The sequence below is a fragment of the Alligator mississippiensis genome, chromosome 9 (genome assembly GCF_030867095.1).
Source record: "Alligator mississippiensis isolate rAllMis1 chromosome 9, rAllMis1, whole genome shotgun sequence".
In the NCBI taxonomy this organism is placed as follows: domain Eukaryota; kingdom Metazoa; phylum Chordata; order Crocodylia; family Alligatoridae; genus Alligator; species Alligator mississippiensis.
Genome location: NC_081832.1, coordinates 1,274,955 through 1,293,616, shown reverse-complemented (window position 1 = coordinate 1,293,616; position 18,662 = coordinate 1,274,955). Strand labels below are relative to the sequence as shown.

The following is an 18,662-nucleotide window of genomic DNA, read 5'->3' as shown; positions in this document are numbered from 1 at the left end:
GGGAGGACAAAGCCGACCTGGAGAGAGCTGTAGGCCAGCGGGACTGGCGAGTAGACAGGAGCATCTTGCACGTGAGAAGCTGGCAGCACTGGGAGGATGCATGAGTCATGCTGTTTTAAGTGTCTTGCACCCATTGATGTAAAACCCCTTGTTGGGGTCCCAATTCTTGCATCTCCAAAACTCCCTTTTACTTGGGCAGGTAAGTGGAGATCTGCAGTTTCAGATGCAAAGAAAGGCTCCATAGGCAGTCCTGGTGTGGGGATATCTGCCCGGCTTAGAGCCATTCTTATGCTAAATTTGTCACTGATTGACTCCTCAAGGTGGTAGACAGCAGGAGCATTTTTGTGTTGCAGATAAGCCTCTTGCAACCTCAGCCACAAGTACTGGACTGGAAGCAGCAGCAAGAAGGTGGGGAGCACAGGAAAGCAGGGAAACAAAGCGGAAAGCAGCAGACCCCAAAATAAGTTACTGTGTCAGCTTCTGCTGAACTGAAAATACATTTCTCAAATTCACTTCAGCCTCTTTTTCCCCCCTTAAGTTTGCCTGTTTGCTCAGCAGCTGGCAGCAGCTCCCTTGTGAACACACCATCTCCCTTTGTGTTCATATACAAGCCCCTAAACCAGCGTTGTGCACTAAGATACCATTTTCTCTTGGAGGATCACAAAGCACTTTATGGATGACTGAAGCCTCACAACACTCCCTGCAAGGCAAAGTGAGGTTATTATCCCCATTTTCTGGACAGAAAACTGAGGCGCAGAGAGTTTGAGTTGCTCAAAATCAGATGGAGAGTCTGTGCATAAGCAAGGAATAAAACCTAGCCCTCCTGCCACCTGGGCCTATGGCTGAGACCAGTGGGGTTCAACCCTTTTCCATTTGAGGGCCCCTAAAACATTTTGAATGGAGGTGTGGACCCCTTTGCATGGGAAGTGTGGGCATTCGCCTACTTTAGACTGATTGTAGCCATCTTTCGGGACCTCTTTGAAAACCACTGCCTGATACTGTCTAGTCTGTTTAGTATGCTGGAGGCTTCGGGATGCCTTCGGGGCCACTAGGGTAACCCCTAAGCCCCACAGACTGAGGATTTTTCAAGCCCTTTCCTATTTTTCCCCCATGGCTAGTTGGCTTTAAAGAGCCAGCAACATCTGAGAGACAACTTGGCAGCAAAACTTTTCTGGAAGCGTTCTCCCCCCGGGTTTGTATGGAAAGGTCGTTGTTAGGATTTCAGCTCCTCCTGCCGATGCTGCCGCCCTGTGTAACATCCCCATGTCCTTCCCACGCGCGGGTGACTGGGGTTGCAAGAGCAAGTGCGGTGGATTTTGCACCCAGCGGTGCACGATTTGGCAGTGTTGAGAGCAGCGGCTACGCTCTGCTCTCACCTCTGCCCCGGAGCGGCCCTGGGACTTGTGGCAAACCCCTTCAGTCTGCACGTCTGTACGGCAGGGATGATGCCCGGAGTTGTGAGGATTCATTCATGTTTGTAAGGTGCTGTGGGTAAAAGAGGTTGGAGAGAGGCTACGAGCTCAGAACAGTGGATTCGGAAGTCCTGGTTGCTTTGGATTAGGCCTGCGGTTGCAGAAAGCAAATGCCTCGCTCGAGGAAAAGGTGGTTTCATAGCCGTGTCCCTCGGAGCTGCCCTGAGGATTTCCCTTTCCTTGCTTAGGTGCTCCAGTCTTTCGGGAAGTTTTGGTCACACAGCTGCCATTTATTTTTACCCTTCCCTTTCTCTTTTTTTATTGAAAGGATCTTGCGGCCCAGCCCAGCCCAGCCCACAGGCTGGGACAACGCTTCCTATCATGAACAGAAGTTTCCAGCAGACGTGAAGAGCCGAGCGCTTTACGAGCGGAGGCAAGTGGCTGACTTTCACAGGCGGTGCACGGAGGATTGTAATGCTGGCTGACCACAGCTAGACTTGATTGAAGCAGGCGTGGACGGTGATGGCCCTGTTCCCCCGCGTGACAGTGCACGGCGGCTGTCTCGGTTTCTGTTTGGTTTGCACAGGCAGGAGAGAGAGGGAGAGATTGCAGGGAGCGCATGGTCACTGACCCAGGGAGGTCGCTCCCACCGCCAGGGAAGAAAGTTGTGTCATCTCTCAGCTCGGCTTAAGGACTGAGCCAGGGTGGGGCTAGATAAACAGGAGGGTTGGGGGACAGGGTCCACCCTCTGATAAAGCAGGACAGAGCAAACTCCTGGGTGTGTTTAAACACTGGGGGGCAAATTCAACCGCAGCGAGCGCGCATGCTTCCTAGGAAAAGTGCCTGCTTTTCTGGGGGCAAGGGCTGTGGTGCAAAGGGTGTGCAAGCATGGGGACGGGGGAGGGAAATCCCAGCCTCTCTGAAAAGCAGTAGGACATTTGCCAGCAGCTTACAGTGCCGGAGCAGAGCCCTCTGCTCCGAACACGATGCTGCTGCGACGGTTCTTCCGTGTACCCGCCCGGAGGCAGAAGTAGCACGAGGTCCTCACTGGGGCTTGGAAATCTGGGATGGGAGGGTGAAAGGAGGGAGACGGCGGGAGATATTTAGTCTCATACTTCATTTTCTTTTCTGTTCTGAGGAGTCCCAGTCAGGGACCAGGACCCACGGCGCTAAGCACCGACAAACCCAGGGCAAAGAGAGCCCCGGCCTGATGTAGAACAAGAGGCCGCAGGCGGATGGAGACAGAGCAGGGCAGGAGAGGGCAGTCCCGGTCTCGGTGCCCAGCTAGACTTGGCGTGGCAAGGGAGAGCTTTGAGCCGAGGCGTGAGGGCAAGGCAAGGCCTGAGTGGGAGCGCAGCGACACGAGCCATGTCGCGGGTAAGGAGATGGGGAGATGCGAGAGCAGGCGGGGTCGGGGAGGCACGGGACAGGGCTGAGATGACTACTGGAAAGCCGCGGCAGCAAAAGCTGAGGATGATGCATCGCTTTCAGTATGACTGAATGCCACCGCTTCGGTGTAACCTTGTCATAGATTCATAGATGTTAGGGTCGGAAGGGACCTCAATAGATCATCGAGTCCGACCCCCTGCATAAGCAGGAAAGAGTGCTGGGTCTAGATGACCCCAGCTAGATACTCATCTAACCTCCTCTTGAAGACCCCCAGGGTAGGGGAGAGCACCACCTCCCTTGGGAGCCCGTTCCAAGGATCCTCGTTGTCAGGATCGGCCGGTCGGTTAAGGGTGGTGGAGGAAGGCCAGCAGGTGAGCCAGCGGGTGCTGGGGCCTTGTGCAAGAAGTGCTCTTGCTTTGCAGCCTTCTCTGCCTCTCTCGGGCATGGAGGGGTCCTGATCCTGCTTCCAGGATCCCGGGGGCAAGGGCTGCGATCCTGCGTCCAGGTCCTGATCCTGCAACTTGGTCCAGCAGAGCAGAGCCCAGGCGTCCTGTGGAGGGGGGTGCGTGTGCGTGTGTTTGGGGGGACAGGACTCAAACACAGAGCCGGGGGCTCCATCCACCAGGAACAATCTGTGGGATCAGGCCCTGGTTTCTCAGCAGATGACTGGATCCAGGAGATGGGAAGGCCCTGCAGAGGCCTCGAGTACAAACCCTGCTCCAAAGGTGCGTCTGTTTTCCCCGGGACCCCCGTACACAGCACCACGGCCTCTTGCCCCGCAGGGTCCCTATGGGTGGAGGTGGGGATGGGGATCAGCATTTAACATGACAATTTGGTCAATGCAGCTTTGCGTCCTGCCCTTCCTCTCGTACAGAGAGTGCTCCAGAAATGCTCCCGAGTTAAATAATAACCGAGAGGGAGAGGAAGCGAGAGCAGCAGGGGAAAGGGTGTTTTGGGAGGAGATGGGAGATGGATGGCGGGTCGGCGGGGTAGAGATGCAGGAGGTGGAGCAGAGTCTGTGGCTCCATGTGACAGAGGAATGTGGCTTGGCCATAACCGCTCCTGCTCTGAATCCCGGCCTGGGATGTCTCAAGGGCCGGGCCCGCAGAAGCACTTTCTTTCCCCAGATCTGGAAAAAACCCAAGCCGAAAGAAAGCCCGCTCGTGTGGTCTTGTGGAGGGGCGGATTGGCGAGGGGCTGCTCAGGTTGTGTGTTTAGAGAGCGACCCCGCTGCTGCGGGAGGCTTCCCCGGCCTGGCCGCCTTCCCCTGCCGCCTGCAGTGTGCTGCGCGGGGCTTGCGACCAAGCCTTTTGCTGAAGTGGAAAGATGGCCGCGGGGCCGGGGCCGGGGAGGAAGGGGCTGCGTGGTCCTTCGGCTCAAGGCCTCTGCCTCCTGGGCCTGGCACGCCGTGCGCTGGACGGGGATGACAGTCGTGCTGCCGAATGTGGCGCAGGAAACAAGGGCAGCGTCCCTCAGGGGATCAAACCCCACGTCTGGGGCAGAAGCGGGGTGGCGCGTGTGTCTGTGTGGGACGCAGGCTGCACAAATCCTGCCCTGTTTTGCCGCGTTGGCAGTGCCCCGCTGCGCTGCCAGGGCCTGCTGCGACCCGCCGTGCCGGTGGCACCGGGGTGCAGCCCGCCGGGCTCGGGGTGCCCGTGAATGGGAACTCGGGGCTCGTGCTGGTTCTCCTCCTGCCCGGCGAGGGGGGCCGGTAGGACAGGCTGCCCAGGCGTGCGGGCCAGGCTCGGGGCAGCGTGGCGCGGGCGGGGCGGGGCGGGGAGGGGAGGGGAGGGGAGGGGGAGGCCCCAAGCCCCTCCTCGGGGGCGGGGCGGCGGCGCGGGGGGGCCGGCCCCAAGTAAACGTAGCTTTGAGGTTGTCACTTTCCGATTCGAGACCCGGGAAAAAGTCACGCCGGGCCGGGCGCGGAGCGGAGCGGAGCGGAGCGGGCGCAGGTGAGCGGGGCGGCCGGGCCGGGCCGGGCGGGGCCGCGCCGCGCCGCCTGCAACAATCTCGCAACTTTGTATCCAGCGGCGGAAGTGGCGGCGCCGGCAGAGCCGGGCTGCGCGGGGCTCGGGACGCGGCCGAGGCGGCGCGGGCGCTCGGTGGCAGAGGCCGGTCCCCGCGGGGGCTCCTGCGGGCCCGGCCGGGCGGTGCGAGCACCCCTGGGTGCCGCTTCTCTGGCAATCTCCCCGGTTGTTTTGCGCGGGAGGGCGGCGAGGGGCTTCGCCAGGGCCGGGGAGCGCCCCGGGCGCGGAGCATCCCTGTGCGCTCGGCCCCGGCTCCCAAAGGCCACGAGCGGAAAGCCGTGTGGAGCCAGGAGGGGAGAGGTCGGGTCTGTCTGGCAGCGGTTGACTTGGTCCCGGAGGAGAGGAGAGGAGAGGAGAGGGGCGGCCGCCGGGCCCCCCGGGGCCAGCGCAGAGCTTGTGTTCACTTGTTAAGCTGTTGCAGCAGAAGCGAGGGTGGAAATGTGGGTAGCAGGGGGCTGGAGAGACACAAAGGTTCCCTGCACCGGCCGGCGGGGCCTTACTCTCCTTGCCGTGGCAGTGTGGATGCAGGGCAGGAGAGCTGATGCCCGGCTGCAAGCCGGGGCTGTCTTTCCCTCGGTGCTGGCGCACGGGACCCGTCGGCACCGGGCAAGGTGCCCGGGGGCTGGGAAAAGAAACCTCGCAAAGGAAGTGAAGATGAACCGTGGCAGTGCCCTGCCCCCCCTGCCCCCCTGGGCTGGGGCCATGGCGCCCGCCTGCAGAAACTGCTCCCGGGGCCAGGAGGGGTCTGTCTCATCCCTTCTGGGTGCTGGGGTTTCCCAGAGGGAAGTCACAAGCCACACAAGGCAGGTGTGCACATGCTACAGCAGTGAGCACAGCCCAAGGGGCTGGGCTAGTGCCTGGCCCGGGCATAGGTGCCAGGATGAGTCTGGGCCTGGCTGTCTCCAGGAGAAAAGGTGTCCTCCCCATCCACGAGTGCTGGCAAACCTGGAGCAATCCCAGTGTGGACAACAGTAGGTCTAATGCACCCTGATGCATCAAGGCAAAGGATGAGCGGGGCCAAAAAAAGAGAGGGGAGGGGAAGGGGTGGGACACCGGGGTGGGGTGGGGTGGGGTGGGGGGGAGCCCCAGGCTGTGGTTGTGGGAGGAGAGGGAGCTGGTGGCACAGGTGAGGTCAGGAGCAGGTGAGCAGGGCCAGGAGGGGGCTTTAATGAGCCGAAGGTTCCCTTTCTTATGCACCTCTTTTCTCTCCAGGATTAGCAGGAAATGCCCCGTTCCAGGCTGTTTGTGAGGAGATGGCTCAGGCCTGGCTCTGGAAGGGTCTGCACACAGTCATTGGGCCCCTTTTTTGTTATTCAAACGGAGCAGAGGAGATGGAGCCATCCTGCCAAAGACCTCCCTGCCCGGGGCCTTTTGGCTTCCCCTTGGCAGTGTCTGCAGGCACCGGCTGAGCTGCTGCTGCAGCCTCTGCGCCCAGAGGGGAAAGGCACCTGAGGAGCCTAATTGAATGCTGCTTCCTGGGGTAGGAAAACCGAAACTAGCCCAGAACCAGCGCGGAGCTGCAGTCGTCGGCAGTGCCCAGCAGGGGCTGCAGGGAGGAAGGCAGAGGCAAGGGAGGAAATGGTGTTTCCTGGGGAAGCCCCTGTGGCTCTCCCTGCCCCCCAGACCTGGGTGCATCTGTGCACTGTGTTCATGGCACAGCAGGAGCTGCAAGACTGGGTCTGGGTCCGAACCTGCCAGCGCTGCTGTCTTGGGACCCAGCCCTTGCTCGGGATGTTGCAGAGCCAGAGGTGTTTCAGGAAGCAGCGAGTGCTGGTCCCTTGGAAGCTTTAAATAGCAGGACTGAAGCCTCGAGCTGCTCCCTTCTCTCCTGCCTCTTCTACCACACGTGTCCCTGCAGTGCCCGAGCACCTGCTGGTAATGCGCATCTATCACGAGTTTTCTTCCCCTTCTCTCCAGGAAGAGAAGTGTTTCAGGGCATGGTTTTGTCTCTGGGTGGTTTGCACGCGTGTTGCTGCGTGTCTCTGGAGGAGGTTGGGGGGCCTGGGATGTGCCTGGCGCTTGGCGTGGAAGGTGGCAGCTTGTGATGGTCCGTGGCTCCGCAGGTTGTGCTCGGTGGGGAGGGCAGGGCATGGGGGCAATGGGCTGGGGCAGCTGTGGTGATAAGCAGGAGGGTGTTGTGTTGTGTTGTGTATCACTTCCAGCTTTTCCAAGGCAGCTGGTTACTGTGAAATGCCCTGGTCACTGTGGACAGGCTGGTGAGATCCTCATGGCTGAATTGGCTTCACGCTGTTGGGTTGCTTGACTAGGGCTGTAATGGCAGAAGATGGCACTGCGGGTATCCCCAGATGCCCCCCCAAGGGCAGTATGGGGGTGCCTGCGGCAAAGCCGCATCTGATTCCCCATGCACGAATTCCTGTGCTTTGAAAACTCAGCCCTGAAACCCCAGGGGTGCGTTTCTTGCCAGAGTTGCTGCTTTTTGGCTCTTAGGAGCATGCAGAAGAAACAAGGCAGCTCAGGGAGCTGTGCAGCTGGGGAAGCAGAAGTGGGGCACTGGGATGCTGGCAATGGCCCTCTCCAAATCGCTGTGGCATTTTACAGCTTCGGGCTAGAAGCAGCCTGGCCTGGAGGCCTGCAGGGTTCAGGGCTCAGTGAGCGGCAGTGGCTGCACTGAGGCTCAGCAGCCCCAGGGGCTGGCGTGACGTGGGAGTGACGTGACGCTGGCTGCCCGCTCAAGACGTGCATCAGTAACAGTCTCTGATGGGCTCAGGAGGTGACACCCAGCTCTGGGTGCAGATGTTGGGAGGCTCCCTGAGCTCAGGGCTGTGCAGCTCTGGGACTCCTCTTGTAGCAGTGGCTTGGAGATGGGGTCTGGCCTGCACCTAGTGACAACCCCAACAGGGTGAAGGGACCTGGGCAGATTGCCTGGTCCAGGCGCATGCACGGAGGCAGGGTCCGGTGCCTGCAGCACCCCAGCAGAGGCTTGATTAACCTTTCCTTTCAAGTCTCCAGTGCATGAGATTTCAACATCCTGGGGCAGCCTGGTCCAGGATTTGTCTGCCCTTGCAGTTAGAAAGTTTCCCTAATGCCTCTCCTAAGCCGCCTTCTTTGCAGCCAGTTCAGCTGATTTCTCATCATTCCCCGCAGCGGCTGTGGAGGATAATCGATCCTCATCTACTTTTTAACAGCTAGTTACGTGCTACACGGCTGGTACTACACAGCTGGTATTGCACCCTCCCGCATCCCCCTCCTTTTCCAGACTAAACACACCCAGCTCCTTCAACTTTCCCCCCCAGATCGTGCTTCCCAAACCTCCTCTCATTCCCGGACCTCCCTTCTGGACTCTCCAGCTTGCAGTGCGGGGCCCAAAAGTGGACGCTGCCCTTCCACGAAAGCCTCCCCAGAGCCGAGGAGAGCAGACTACATTCCTCCTGCGATGCGTCCTGGGATGAGATGTGCCTCTCTGGTGCAGCATTGCCTTGCATTGCATTGCATTGCGTTGCTGGCTCCTGTTTCCTTTGCAGTCTGTTGTAAGCTCCAGCCCCTCTTCTGCCATTTCACGCGGCAGGAGTCTGAAGTCTGTCGGGGGACCGCAGGGTCTCCGGGGGCAGGACCTGACCTCTGGGAGGGTGCCTGCCTGTCTGTTCCTCCCAGCTTCCATGAGAGACATCTCCGGGGAGAAAATACCTCCCCCCGAGCTGCTGGTGACGGCAGCCAGCAGGCCTTCCCACCCGGCGGCCTGTGATTAGCAAGGAGTGGAGCGAGTCTGGGCAGCTCCTGGTAATTGTTCCTTGGGTCTGGAGCAGATGTGCTGGATGGGGAGACGTTCACAAACCTGCTGTAGGGCCTTATGGAGCAGAGCCTTTCCCTCTCATCCCTTTGTTCAGAGGTGGCTGTGCTCCAGAGCAAAGGAGGCGAATGGGCCCTTGGCAGAGACGGGGTGGGGGCTGGATCCCTGAGGTTTTGGGCCAGGCGAGTTTGGTGGATGAGGTGGCAGGAGCTCAGAAAGCAGAAACCTCAGTTGTTTTTTTGCACAAAATGCAGAGGCCTTTGAGTGAGGGCAGGGATGGGGGAGAGGAGGAAAAAGAGAAGGCCAAAAAAACCTGGGAGTCTTCTCCCAGGCTCTAGACCCCCGAGGCTGACCTTCCCCCTCGGCCGGTCCTGCACCCCCAGTCCCTAAAGACGTTAGGATCTGTAAATGGGTAACGGGTCGGCTGGTGCCTGTGAGATCCGGTCTGTCTCCCTCTTTTCTATTCTTCGTGGCTGCAGCCAGTGAAACATCAAAGCTACGTTGACTTCAGCAGGCGCAGGGCAGGTTCCTGGTAATCTGGGCCGGGTGCTGGGCTCCATCACCTAAGGCTTTCTGATTTCGCTGGGCGGAGCAGGGCCAGGCTTCTGCTTCCACTGGCGCTGCGCACTCCTGGGGTGAGGGGTTGCTGGTCAGGACAAGGTGAGGGGCTGCTGCTTCTCCCTGGACTCATTTCCCATCCAGCAAATTCACCCCTGGCAGAGGTGGGCTGCTGGTTTGCTGCACATGTGTGATGATGATGGGTAGGGCAGGTGCTCCGTTGTCCTGGCTGAAGCTTCTCTATAAGCCAAGTATTTAAATCTCCGTGCACCAACATCTGGAAACAAGGCAGTGCCCATGAGCTGCTGGAGCAGCGTGTTGCTATCCCTCTCTGGTTTGTATTTTCTTGCTTTGGGCTCATTCTGCCTCCAAAGCCTCTTGCCCAAGAAGCTCCCAGCAGCTCTGGTCTTGGTTCTCCTGCAAGCAGGTTGCAGCGTCCAGGGGGAACGTTGCCGGGTGGTTAAACAGATGCAGCATGCAGCGCGGAGCAGTTGAGCTGTTGCTTTTGGTGTTGGTGCCAAGAGATAGAAGTATTTACAACCTGGCTTAACAAAGCCCGACACAAATGCTACAGCAGCTGCAGGGTGGAGCTGGCTAGAGGGATGCAAAGGTGATTATGCAGGCGTCCAGGCAGGTGTGCAGTGCCAGGGCGCCGAGAGGGCCGGGCTAGTAGTACATAGGGAGCTCCCCTGTCTTGGCATGGGGACCTCCAGTTTCCTGGGCCTCCCTTGCAGCGGGGCTCATCTGCTGGGGCTGTGAGCTGGGTTTTTATCTAGCTCTCAGTACAGAGCATGCTCCATGGATGTGGGTGCCCCTGAAACATCTTGGCGCCTTGTTTCCCTTTGTTCTGGACTAGACCAAGCCCGTGTCCCGGGCAGGCCCCTGCACCGCTCGCTCTGCTTCTGTTCCACTCGAGCCCCTTTTGATTTTGGAGGGAGGTTTGCTGCCTGCAGACTGCAGGACTTTGCCCTGGTGACTGTCTGGCCGGACACTTTGCTAGTGTCCTCCTACCGCTGGCTTTGTCCCCGCCAGTGCCAGGCTGCAGGGACAACCCCTCTGGCCTTTTTTGCAAAGGAAACTGTGTGGTCAAGAGGCAAGAAAGAGACTTTGTCTGCAGGTGGCTGGATCAGGTTAAGCACGTCTGGTGTGCATTACAGCGGGGATCCTCCTCTCTCCTGCCCCTGCACAAATCGGGAATGACTGGCTGTGTGAAGCGAGATCCCTGTTAAGTTACTCGGATCATACTGGATGGGGCCGAATGCAGGAGGTGCGGTCACGCTTGACATGTGCCATCTGAGCAGGATGGGGTGTAAAACCCTGGCCTAGCATGTGTCACAGTAGGGGAGTGGTGGGTCTGATCTGGCGAAGATGGTGAAACGGAGGATGAGTTTGGGCTGGATTTAGCGGTCACCCCAGCCCGCTTGCCTGCCCATGACCCCTCCGGGCATGCAGGAGGCCTCACGTTCCCGTCTGCTCTTCCGCAGGCCAGCATGAAGAAGGAAAATCCTCCCAGCGGCGAGATGGACTGCAGGGCCGAGCTGGTCTTCCTCAGCGCAGGCTGCGCCAACCCCACCAAAGACGAAGCTTCTCCCCCAGCTCTGGAAGCAAACGGGAAGCCTGATGCTCAAGGTCAGTCTCCTCTCACGCGCTCCCTCGCGCCCTGCGAGCGCGCTACCCCAGGTCCTGGGGGTGGTGTGCGTGCAGCGCTGGCCCCCGGAGCCCGTGCCAGGGCCGGGGTGGTGGGCTTCCTGGGGCTTGCCCAGGCTGTGCAGGTACTGAAGGCTCCCCAAATGGCCAGCCTGGGGTGCGGGCGCATCCTGCTGCCCTCGCAGAGGAACAAACGTGCTTGGTCCTGTTTCTGCCAACAGCAAGGGCTGTAGGAGCAGGATTAGGCCCACTGCACACAGGAGCGACGGGGCGGTTTGTGCTAGGCAGTGATGCTGGTGATGTATTTCACCGGTGCCCTGCAGCTTCATACCTGGCACCATCCAGCCCCGGCATCGCCCGCCGGTGAAAGTCCTGAGCAGCAGAGTGCAAGCCATGCGGCCCCTGAGCCAGGTGCTGGGTTGGGCCCTGCCCCTGAGTCGCTTGAACTGCCAGGACCTGAGTGAGCAGCCCAGTGGGAGCGTCCGTGTGCACAGCAATGCTGCTGACCCCCCAAGAGTCTGATACTTATAGTTTCCTAAAGCTCCAGCTTCTGGATTCATGTGATTAGACCGGAATCTGAGCTTTCATTTAAAAAGAAATAATGCTGTTTTTATCTGTTGGGGAGAAAAAAAGCTGGAAAACATGGCCAAGAGGGAGGCACGGTGCCCTGAGGGTTGGTTACTAACCTGGGACTTGGGCAGCTGCGGCTCTGCTGGCGTCCTGGAGCACTTTCCACTTCCTTCCTCTGTGCCTCAGTGGCTCTGTCTGTAAAATGGGCTCATACTATGTGCTGGGTAGGCAGAATGCTAGGCAGGAGCTGTGTTGCTGCCCCTTAAAGGCTCAGGATCCAGGAGAGCAATAGAGAGCAGCATTGATCATAGTCTCAACGTCTGTGGCTCTGTTAATCCCACGATGTGCTGAGGCCTGGCTTGGGATTTCTGAACGCTCCTGGTCCAGAGCACTCCAGAAGGGAGAGCTGAGTTGGGTGCTGCAGACGGGGGCAAAGTTTCTGCCCTGGGCACCTGGGTGAGCTCTCCCTCCCTGTCTGCACCAGCACTGATTTGCGCAGCGCTCTGAGGGAGCGCGCTCTGAAAGGATGGACTCGCTGAGAACAAGCTTGCTTTGGTCTGTTCCTTGCACAGATGCTGACGATCTAAGAATACCGGCCCATAGGAACAAGAGGATAAGCAAGGAAGACCTCGCCAAGGAAAACCTGTCCTGGCCACTGATCCTGAGGGAGTCTTCGGAGGTAAGAGGGTCTTCGTACAGAGCATCGTGCTGCAGCCTGTGGCTCGGTGTTGCATGGTGTCCTAGCCTGGGAAAGAGCCCCAGGACTTAGAAGGATGCAGCTCATTTGTGCAGCACAGCAAGTTCAAGGGGCCTTGCACTCCTTCACTCATTATTCACTCGTCACCCACGCCCAACATGAGCGTACCTGAGCGCCCGCTGTGGGAGCTGATGAGAGAGGCCCACAGCTTCCATTATGCAGTAAGGGTGGACTCTGTGTTTGGCCCGTCTGCGTGCTTGGCCAGCAGATCCGTAGCAGAACAGCTGCAGCTTCTGCCTCGGACGAGGGCACTTCCAGCAGTGTTGCACCGCGAGCCAAACAGCGCTTGGTTCTTGCTGAGCGAACTCCTGTTTATGGAGCAAAGAGCTCCAGAATGAGATGACAGTCAATGCTTCCCTTCCCCTGAGCTCCCTCCCGGTGCCCTCGGGGGTATTTGAATGCAGTGTGGGGGTAGGGTTACACTCCTTTGCAAGGGTAGACGGGCTTGTGGTTGAGGCCCAAGTCCTGGACTCTTGTCCTGGTTCTGCCCCGGAGAACGTGTCATGCCCTTGTCTAGAAAGGGGAGGGCAAGTAAGTCCCCGAGCGTGTTGCACGGGAAGGCGCGAGCTGAAATCCTCCCATGGAGAGTGCTATAGCTGAGGGCCAAGAGTTTCTGGGAGCAGCAGGCTAGAAAGCAGGAGCTGGTGCCAGGGGCAAGCCTCTGCCTTCGCACGAAACTTGGAGCCTCTCTCTGGGGAAACCCCTGCGTTTTTCTAGCAGCAAAAGCAGGAACTTCTAAAATTTCAGACCAACCGATTCCTTGCTGGCCCCAAGCAGGAAAGCGTGGGAGAGAGTTGGCTCTCCGCCCCAGCCGGGGGTCTGCAGACACATGATCCCACCTGCCTGGCACCCTGAGCCGGGACTCCCTGTCCTCTCGGACCGTCCCTGCCACGCACTGTTCCAGTTCTGTCTGGATGCGACTCAGGCTTCTTGCTCCATTGCTTGGCTCAGATGCGCATTCCCAAACTTCACTCCTCTGGGAAGAATCTTGTTCCAACTTCCACTCGCAAGGTTTGCACGGCCCGTGGTGTTATGCACTCCTAATACAACATATTAGCAGGGGGGCACCGATAAAGATTTTTTTTTTTTGGCCGATACCTATCCGATTATTAACCACCTATATTAGGCGATACCTATATTAACCGCGGGTTGAGTTGCGTTGGGCCGGGCCGGGCCGCTCCGCTCTGCCTGCCCCAGTCACGTCTGCAGCATTCGGTGCCTCTTACAGCGCCCGCCCCAGCCCGCAGCCCTCGGGACAGCGCCGCAGCTGCTCAGATCCAGCCTGCCGGTGAGGGTTGCGGGTATAACCGGGGCACCCTGGCTCATGGGAGGGAACCGGGAGCCCTGTGGGCGAGAGGGAGCCCAGGCCTCTGGGGACCCCAGCCAGAAGGCATCGTTATCAGAGAATATTATCTGCTATAAAAGCTGATAACCAATACTGTAAACTTCCCTTTTCTCGGTGCTGATCCAATAGGCAACCGATACGTTGGTGCACCTCTGCATATCGGGTCATCATAATGGGTCGTTGAAACAGTGTCAGTAGGCTAATAATATAGTAATTTATCTTTTTGTTCGGTCATGAAGGGCAGTGGCTGCTTAGTGCAGGTGGAAACATCTCATCTCACTTCCAAAATCAAAATAATTTTTTCTAGGATACAGAAAACAGCTGTTTCTGCAATTAGTGCGCGGGATTCTTACCTTTTCTTGTTCAAAGTGTCAAACAGATTCATTCTAACACCAACTGGAGACACTTTGATCTAGAAAATGAGGGAAGATTTTTTTTCCTGTAACACTAAGAACAGCTGCGACTTAACGACTTAAAAAAACAAAAAACAAAGGAACAGATTATTTCAACTGTTACGACATGTCAGCAGTGGTGGTGCTTAATATGAAATCATCAGCCAGGTAAAATGTTAATAGGAGAGCAAATTATACTGATTTTATTTTTAAATAATTGAAGACATTATTATTTTTTTATTTTGACAATTTAAAGCAAGGTTTTGATTCCTCCCTTCCCTTAAAAGAGGGGTTTCCTAAATGAAATTTGTTCCATTTAAAAACTACATTGTAAATTGAAAATGTAATATTCTATATTTGCATACATATATTATTTAATTTGCAATTAAAACATTTTAATATATTTGCATTTAATAGAATATTATGATCTCTTGAAAATGCTGGTTTCCCGTAACCAGGATTTTTCATCACAAAACTGTCCTGAGAGTTTTCCAGCAGGCTGTACTGCAGACATGGGCTGAAAACCGGTTGCAAGAGCAATTGAATGGGCGTGACTGACTTTTGCCTTTTGCTCCAAGTGTGAAGATGAATGTGGAGATGTGTCTGGCCACCGGCTTTCGTGCTCTAGCTCTAGCTAACACCCGGTGCTGTTGCACCGCGTGCAGGGTGCACGGCTGGTGTTGAGTTTTGTGCCCGGGGAAGGTTGCCCTGGGAGCTCCTGCAGAATCAGGTGCTGTGCTGGCCGTGCCTAGCACATGGAGCAGGTCGAGAGGGAGGAATGCAGAAGAACAGCTTTCTTCCCCAGATGCAGATGCTCTGCCTCCCCTGCCCTTAAACTTCCAGTGACCGAGACCCACTGCCATCGGTTGCTTTGCTGTAGCCCCTTGAAGCAAGATCAGGGTCATCACTGGTCTCGAGGCTAAGGCATCGACACTGGGGCCACGTTTTGCAGTGTATAGTCATGCTGGCGGTAGAGCTGGTGCCTTGCCCACAGGACCGGCGGTCACGACCACCTTTGGTTTCATGTTCTGGGTGATCAAATGACTCTTTTGTGTCACTGCAGCCGTGCTGTAATAGAGATGGTGGAGCTGCTCTTTGCTATTTTTTCACTCTCCCTATTCCCCCTTACCCATTCCTTCCTCTCCTGTGCTTCTGGTTACGTGCCCCACACCCTGGACCACGCTGCCTCCCGGGACAAGCTGCGGTGACCCCATGTAGGGCTGGCAGCGAAGGCCCTGACCGCGGCTTCTTCTCTCTGGGCTGCAGGTGCGACAGCGCGGCATGGCTGGCTGGGAAACCAGCCTGCGCCAGAGGCCCCCTCCCCGCGTCATCTTCCAGGCAGGACTGAATTCCCAGGAGATGAAGCACAGAGAGAGCGACCTGGAGAGCGACAGGGAGGTTCCCTGCAGGGTAAGGGGCTGTGTGGGGCTGTCTTGGATGCAGGTTTGCAATGGAAGCAGCCTGAGCCAGGGCTGGAGCGCTGGGCTGGGACCCAGGCTGACCAGTCCCAGCCTGCAGAGGCCTGCTGTTGCGGGAGTTGAGCCCACTCTGCTCCCCTTCTTGCAGGGGCCAGCGGCTTGTGCATGCTGCCTTTCCTTGCTCCCACCCCTCCCTGCCCTGTCCATGCTGGCTCTGAGTCCCAGCCTGGAAGCATGGTGTGCAAGGTGCTTGCAGGGGTGCTGCGTCACAGCATGGGGTTGCCTCCCTACCCTGGGTGCTTGCCTTGCTTCCCCCTTCTTCTTCGTTGGCCTCTCACGCCCTGCTCTCCCCAGCGGAGTGCTAGGAGGAGGATGACCATGCCGCTCCGGGCTCCCACCCTTGATTTCATGGAAGAGGACTCCAAGGAGTCATCTCAGAGCAGCAGCATGTCCTCTGGCAGCAGCATGCAGGAGGTCCAGAACGGCCAGGCCGAGCTCGGCTCCGAGGAGAAGGACGGCAGGGATGTTGGGGAGGTGCCGGTGGAGTATCAGGTAGGGACCCCCGTGAGCCCTGCCCTGGGTGGCTGGTTTAGGGGTGCAGCTTCCCTTGGCACCCTGGCACAGGCCTGGGGCAGGCAGGGATGTCCTAAAGGGATAGACACACTCCTGAGTATGGCTAACATCTCTTGGGCCTTTCAGTCTCTAGCAGGGGCTCGAGCTGGGCAAACTCTTTGGACTGCATCTCTCCTTGCCTCTTACTTATGTCCCCTTCTCCTTGCCTGGTCCTACCTAATGCTCCTTTTCCAGCTGGAAGGGCACAGGGCTGTATCAAGGATGTCTGCTGGCAGGCAGGCAGCCCGGGAGGGGCTTGATGTGGTGCCAGGTGTCTGCTCTGCTGTGGGGTCCGGCCCAGGAGGGAACGCAGCCAGGCTGCAGAGCAGAGATGCTGAGTTAGCTCTCCTGCGCGCTACTCTTGCTGCAGGGCAGGCGTGTGATCCAGCAGAGGCATGTGTGCCATGCACGCCGGGCTGGCTGCGAGCCGGGGCCCGCGGTGGGTGTGCAGTTGCGTGCACTGAGCTGCTTCGTCGGGGGTGCTGCATGGTAGAGAGGGCATCTGGGGCTGGAGGCTGCCGGGGCATGGTCAGAAGCAGGCTGGCATCGCTCTGTTGCATTTTGCTGGAGACTGAGGCCCCTGATTGCACAACAGATTTGCACAGCCTCCGGGTCTTCTCTTTTCTTCCTCCCCTGCCCGGGCTGGCAGTTCCCTATGGCTCCTCGAGCGAGGGCATCTCTGCTGCCTGCTGTCCCTCTGTGGGGACTCTTTCTCCTGGGCCTGGCAGAGACCTGGGGGCTGCAGCATGGCTCCACTGCCTAATACCCAGCCAGGAGCTACCTGCTCTTTCTTTGCTGCACGGGGGCAAAGGGGAGGGGGAAGCGACCAGCTGCCTGGGCCTTTTCCTGGAGCCTCTCCAAGATGCTCTCAGCCAGGAGCTCTGAGCCCTCCACTCCCATCCTCTGTAAGCACGGAGGATGCATCCCACGGGGTCGGGCCTTGGGGCTGCATGCCCCCTCGCCCTACCCGGAACCATGCATGCTCGTGCTGTGGATTCCCAACTCCAGCCCCATGGGAGATGCAATCCACCGTCCAGGAGGTTGGGACTGGGGCTGAGCACCATGAGACAGGCCAGTAACGGCAGAAGGGGAGCAGCCCTGGCATCATCTGCCCCTAACCCTATTGCCAATGAGTGCATCTCTTCGGTGCCTGCTCAGACGGTGACGCCTGTCTTGGGGCCAGAGTTGTACTGCTGCAGCTGTGGGGCTCTGCATAGCCGGGTCTGCGTGCGTCTCGATGGCCGATTTTGCTCCCATCACATGGTGGGAGTGAGACCAGCACGGCAGCCAGGTGGGGAGCCGGCTCTCGGGCTAGCAGAGGCGGTTATCTGGCACATCCAGGCAAGAGCACCAAAGTATCAGGGATCTGTGTGAGGACACTGCCTAGGAACGGGTGCAGCCCACTCCCCTGGCCTGTGACCACTAGCCCGGGATGCGGCCGGCTGCAGAAAGGCGATGCATGTTTCTGTTCCTGCCTCGGTGTTGAATGTGAGCTTGAGGCCGTAGCTTCGTGGCAGGCCGCTCCAATACATTTGCACGGTGCGGGCGAGGATACCGGCAGGAGCAGGCATGCCTGCGCGCTCATGCCAGCAGGCCAGCTGGGCTGGAGCAGGATGGGGCATGCAGTCGAGCCGAATGTGCCAGGGGGCCGGGCTGGGCGGGAGGCTGCCAACGCACGCCTGTCCCTCCTTGCTGTGCCCTGTCCTGTCAGTAGTGAGACAGGGCCTGGGTCTTGGAAGCAAGGAGAGCTTTCCTGCTGATGCTCATCCCTAGGACCTAGTTCTGCAGAGCTGCTTTTCTCCGGTGAAGGGTATGCATGTGCCGGTGGGCTCTTGCTGGCTTTCCCCAGGGCCCATGCACACAGGGTGGCTGGCGTTTGCCAGCGGACTGACACTGTCCCCGTCTGCTTGCAGGATGGGAAGGACTTTGGAATCGGGGAGCTCGTGTGGGGGAAAATCAAAGGCTTCTCCTGGTGGCCTGCCCTCGTCGTCTCCTACCGGGTCACGTCCAAGCGCCAAGCCATCTCCGGCATGCGCTGGGTGCAGTGGTTCGGGGACGGGAAGTTCTCCGAGGTGAGTCCCACAGCACGGGCGGCTGGCAGGGGCCGTTCTGCACGGCCTGGCAGAGAGACCAGGCCGAGGGTCCCTCCAGCTGCATGGAAACGGGTGGGCGGGCAAAGTGCACCGGGGTGGGATGCTGCAGATCCTGACTACTGCGGCCGCTGCCCATCCTTGCGGGGAGGTTGCAGACCTCAAGAGGCCGAAAGCCCCATGCCTGCGGTGCTGGGAGCCCAGACCTTGGCTGGCTGGATGTCTGCAACCCTGGGCACCTTTGGGCCGGCTCCTGCTGCAGGGCTGCGGACAGGTGCCAGGTGGCCAGCAGAGGGCATAGGAGTCCCGTTGTCTGGAGCCAACCTTTCCCCTGCCTGATTTCCAGGCGGGGTTTGGCTTCCCGTGACAGCAATCAGGGGAGGCGTGTGCCCTGCTGCTGGAGGCACTGGGGGGGTCTAAGTGCAGCCCTGAAATGACTGTGGGAAAGGAAGAGCTGGATTTGGGGGCTGCGTGCCTGCACCTGGGAAAGGCAGTGGTGCAGGCTTTGCCCAGGACCCCTGCAGAAGGAGCTGAGGGGTTGCACTGACTGTCACCCACCTGGGAAATGGCTTTGCTGCAGGTGCAGAGGATGCACCTGCAGAAGACGGGGAGACGCCTGTGCAGGCCGGTGGGTCCTCACCTCCGCCTTGGACTCGCCAGGCACCCTCGTTTACTCTTTGCCCTCTGCCCCTCCCAG

At 58.6% G+C, this 18,662-nt stretch overlaps 1 protein-coding gene across 4 annotated transcripts in view; it reads left to right on the top strand.

The window, feature by feature from the left end:
• The first annotated feature begins 4,649 nt into the window (after positions 1-4,649).
• DNMT3B (DNA methyltransferase 3 beta) overlaps positions 4,650-18,662 on the top strand; it is a 31,212-nt gene continuing 17,199 nt past the window's right edge. For 3 of the 4 annotated variants that reach the window (XM_059713124.1, XM_059713122.1, XM_059713121.1), the window contains exons 1-6: positions 4,650-4,753; positions 10,619-10,763; positions 11,924-12,030; positions 15,112-15,255; positions 15,618-15,815; positions 17,789-17,947. In XM_059713124.1, coding sequence (XP_059569107.1) covers positions 10,625-10,763; positions 11,924-12,030; positions 15,112-15,255; positions 15,618-15,815; positions 17,789-17,947 — 747 coding nt within the window. In that variant the 5' untranslated portion in view covers positions 4,650-4,753; positions 10,619-10,624. The remainder of the gene's footprint in view (positions 4,754-10,618; positions 10,764-11,923; positions 12,031-15,111; positions 15,256-15,617; positions 15,816-17,788; positions 17,948-18,662) is intronic. The other variant, XM_059713123.1, reaches the window with a different exon arrangement.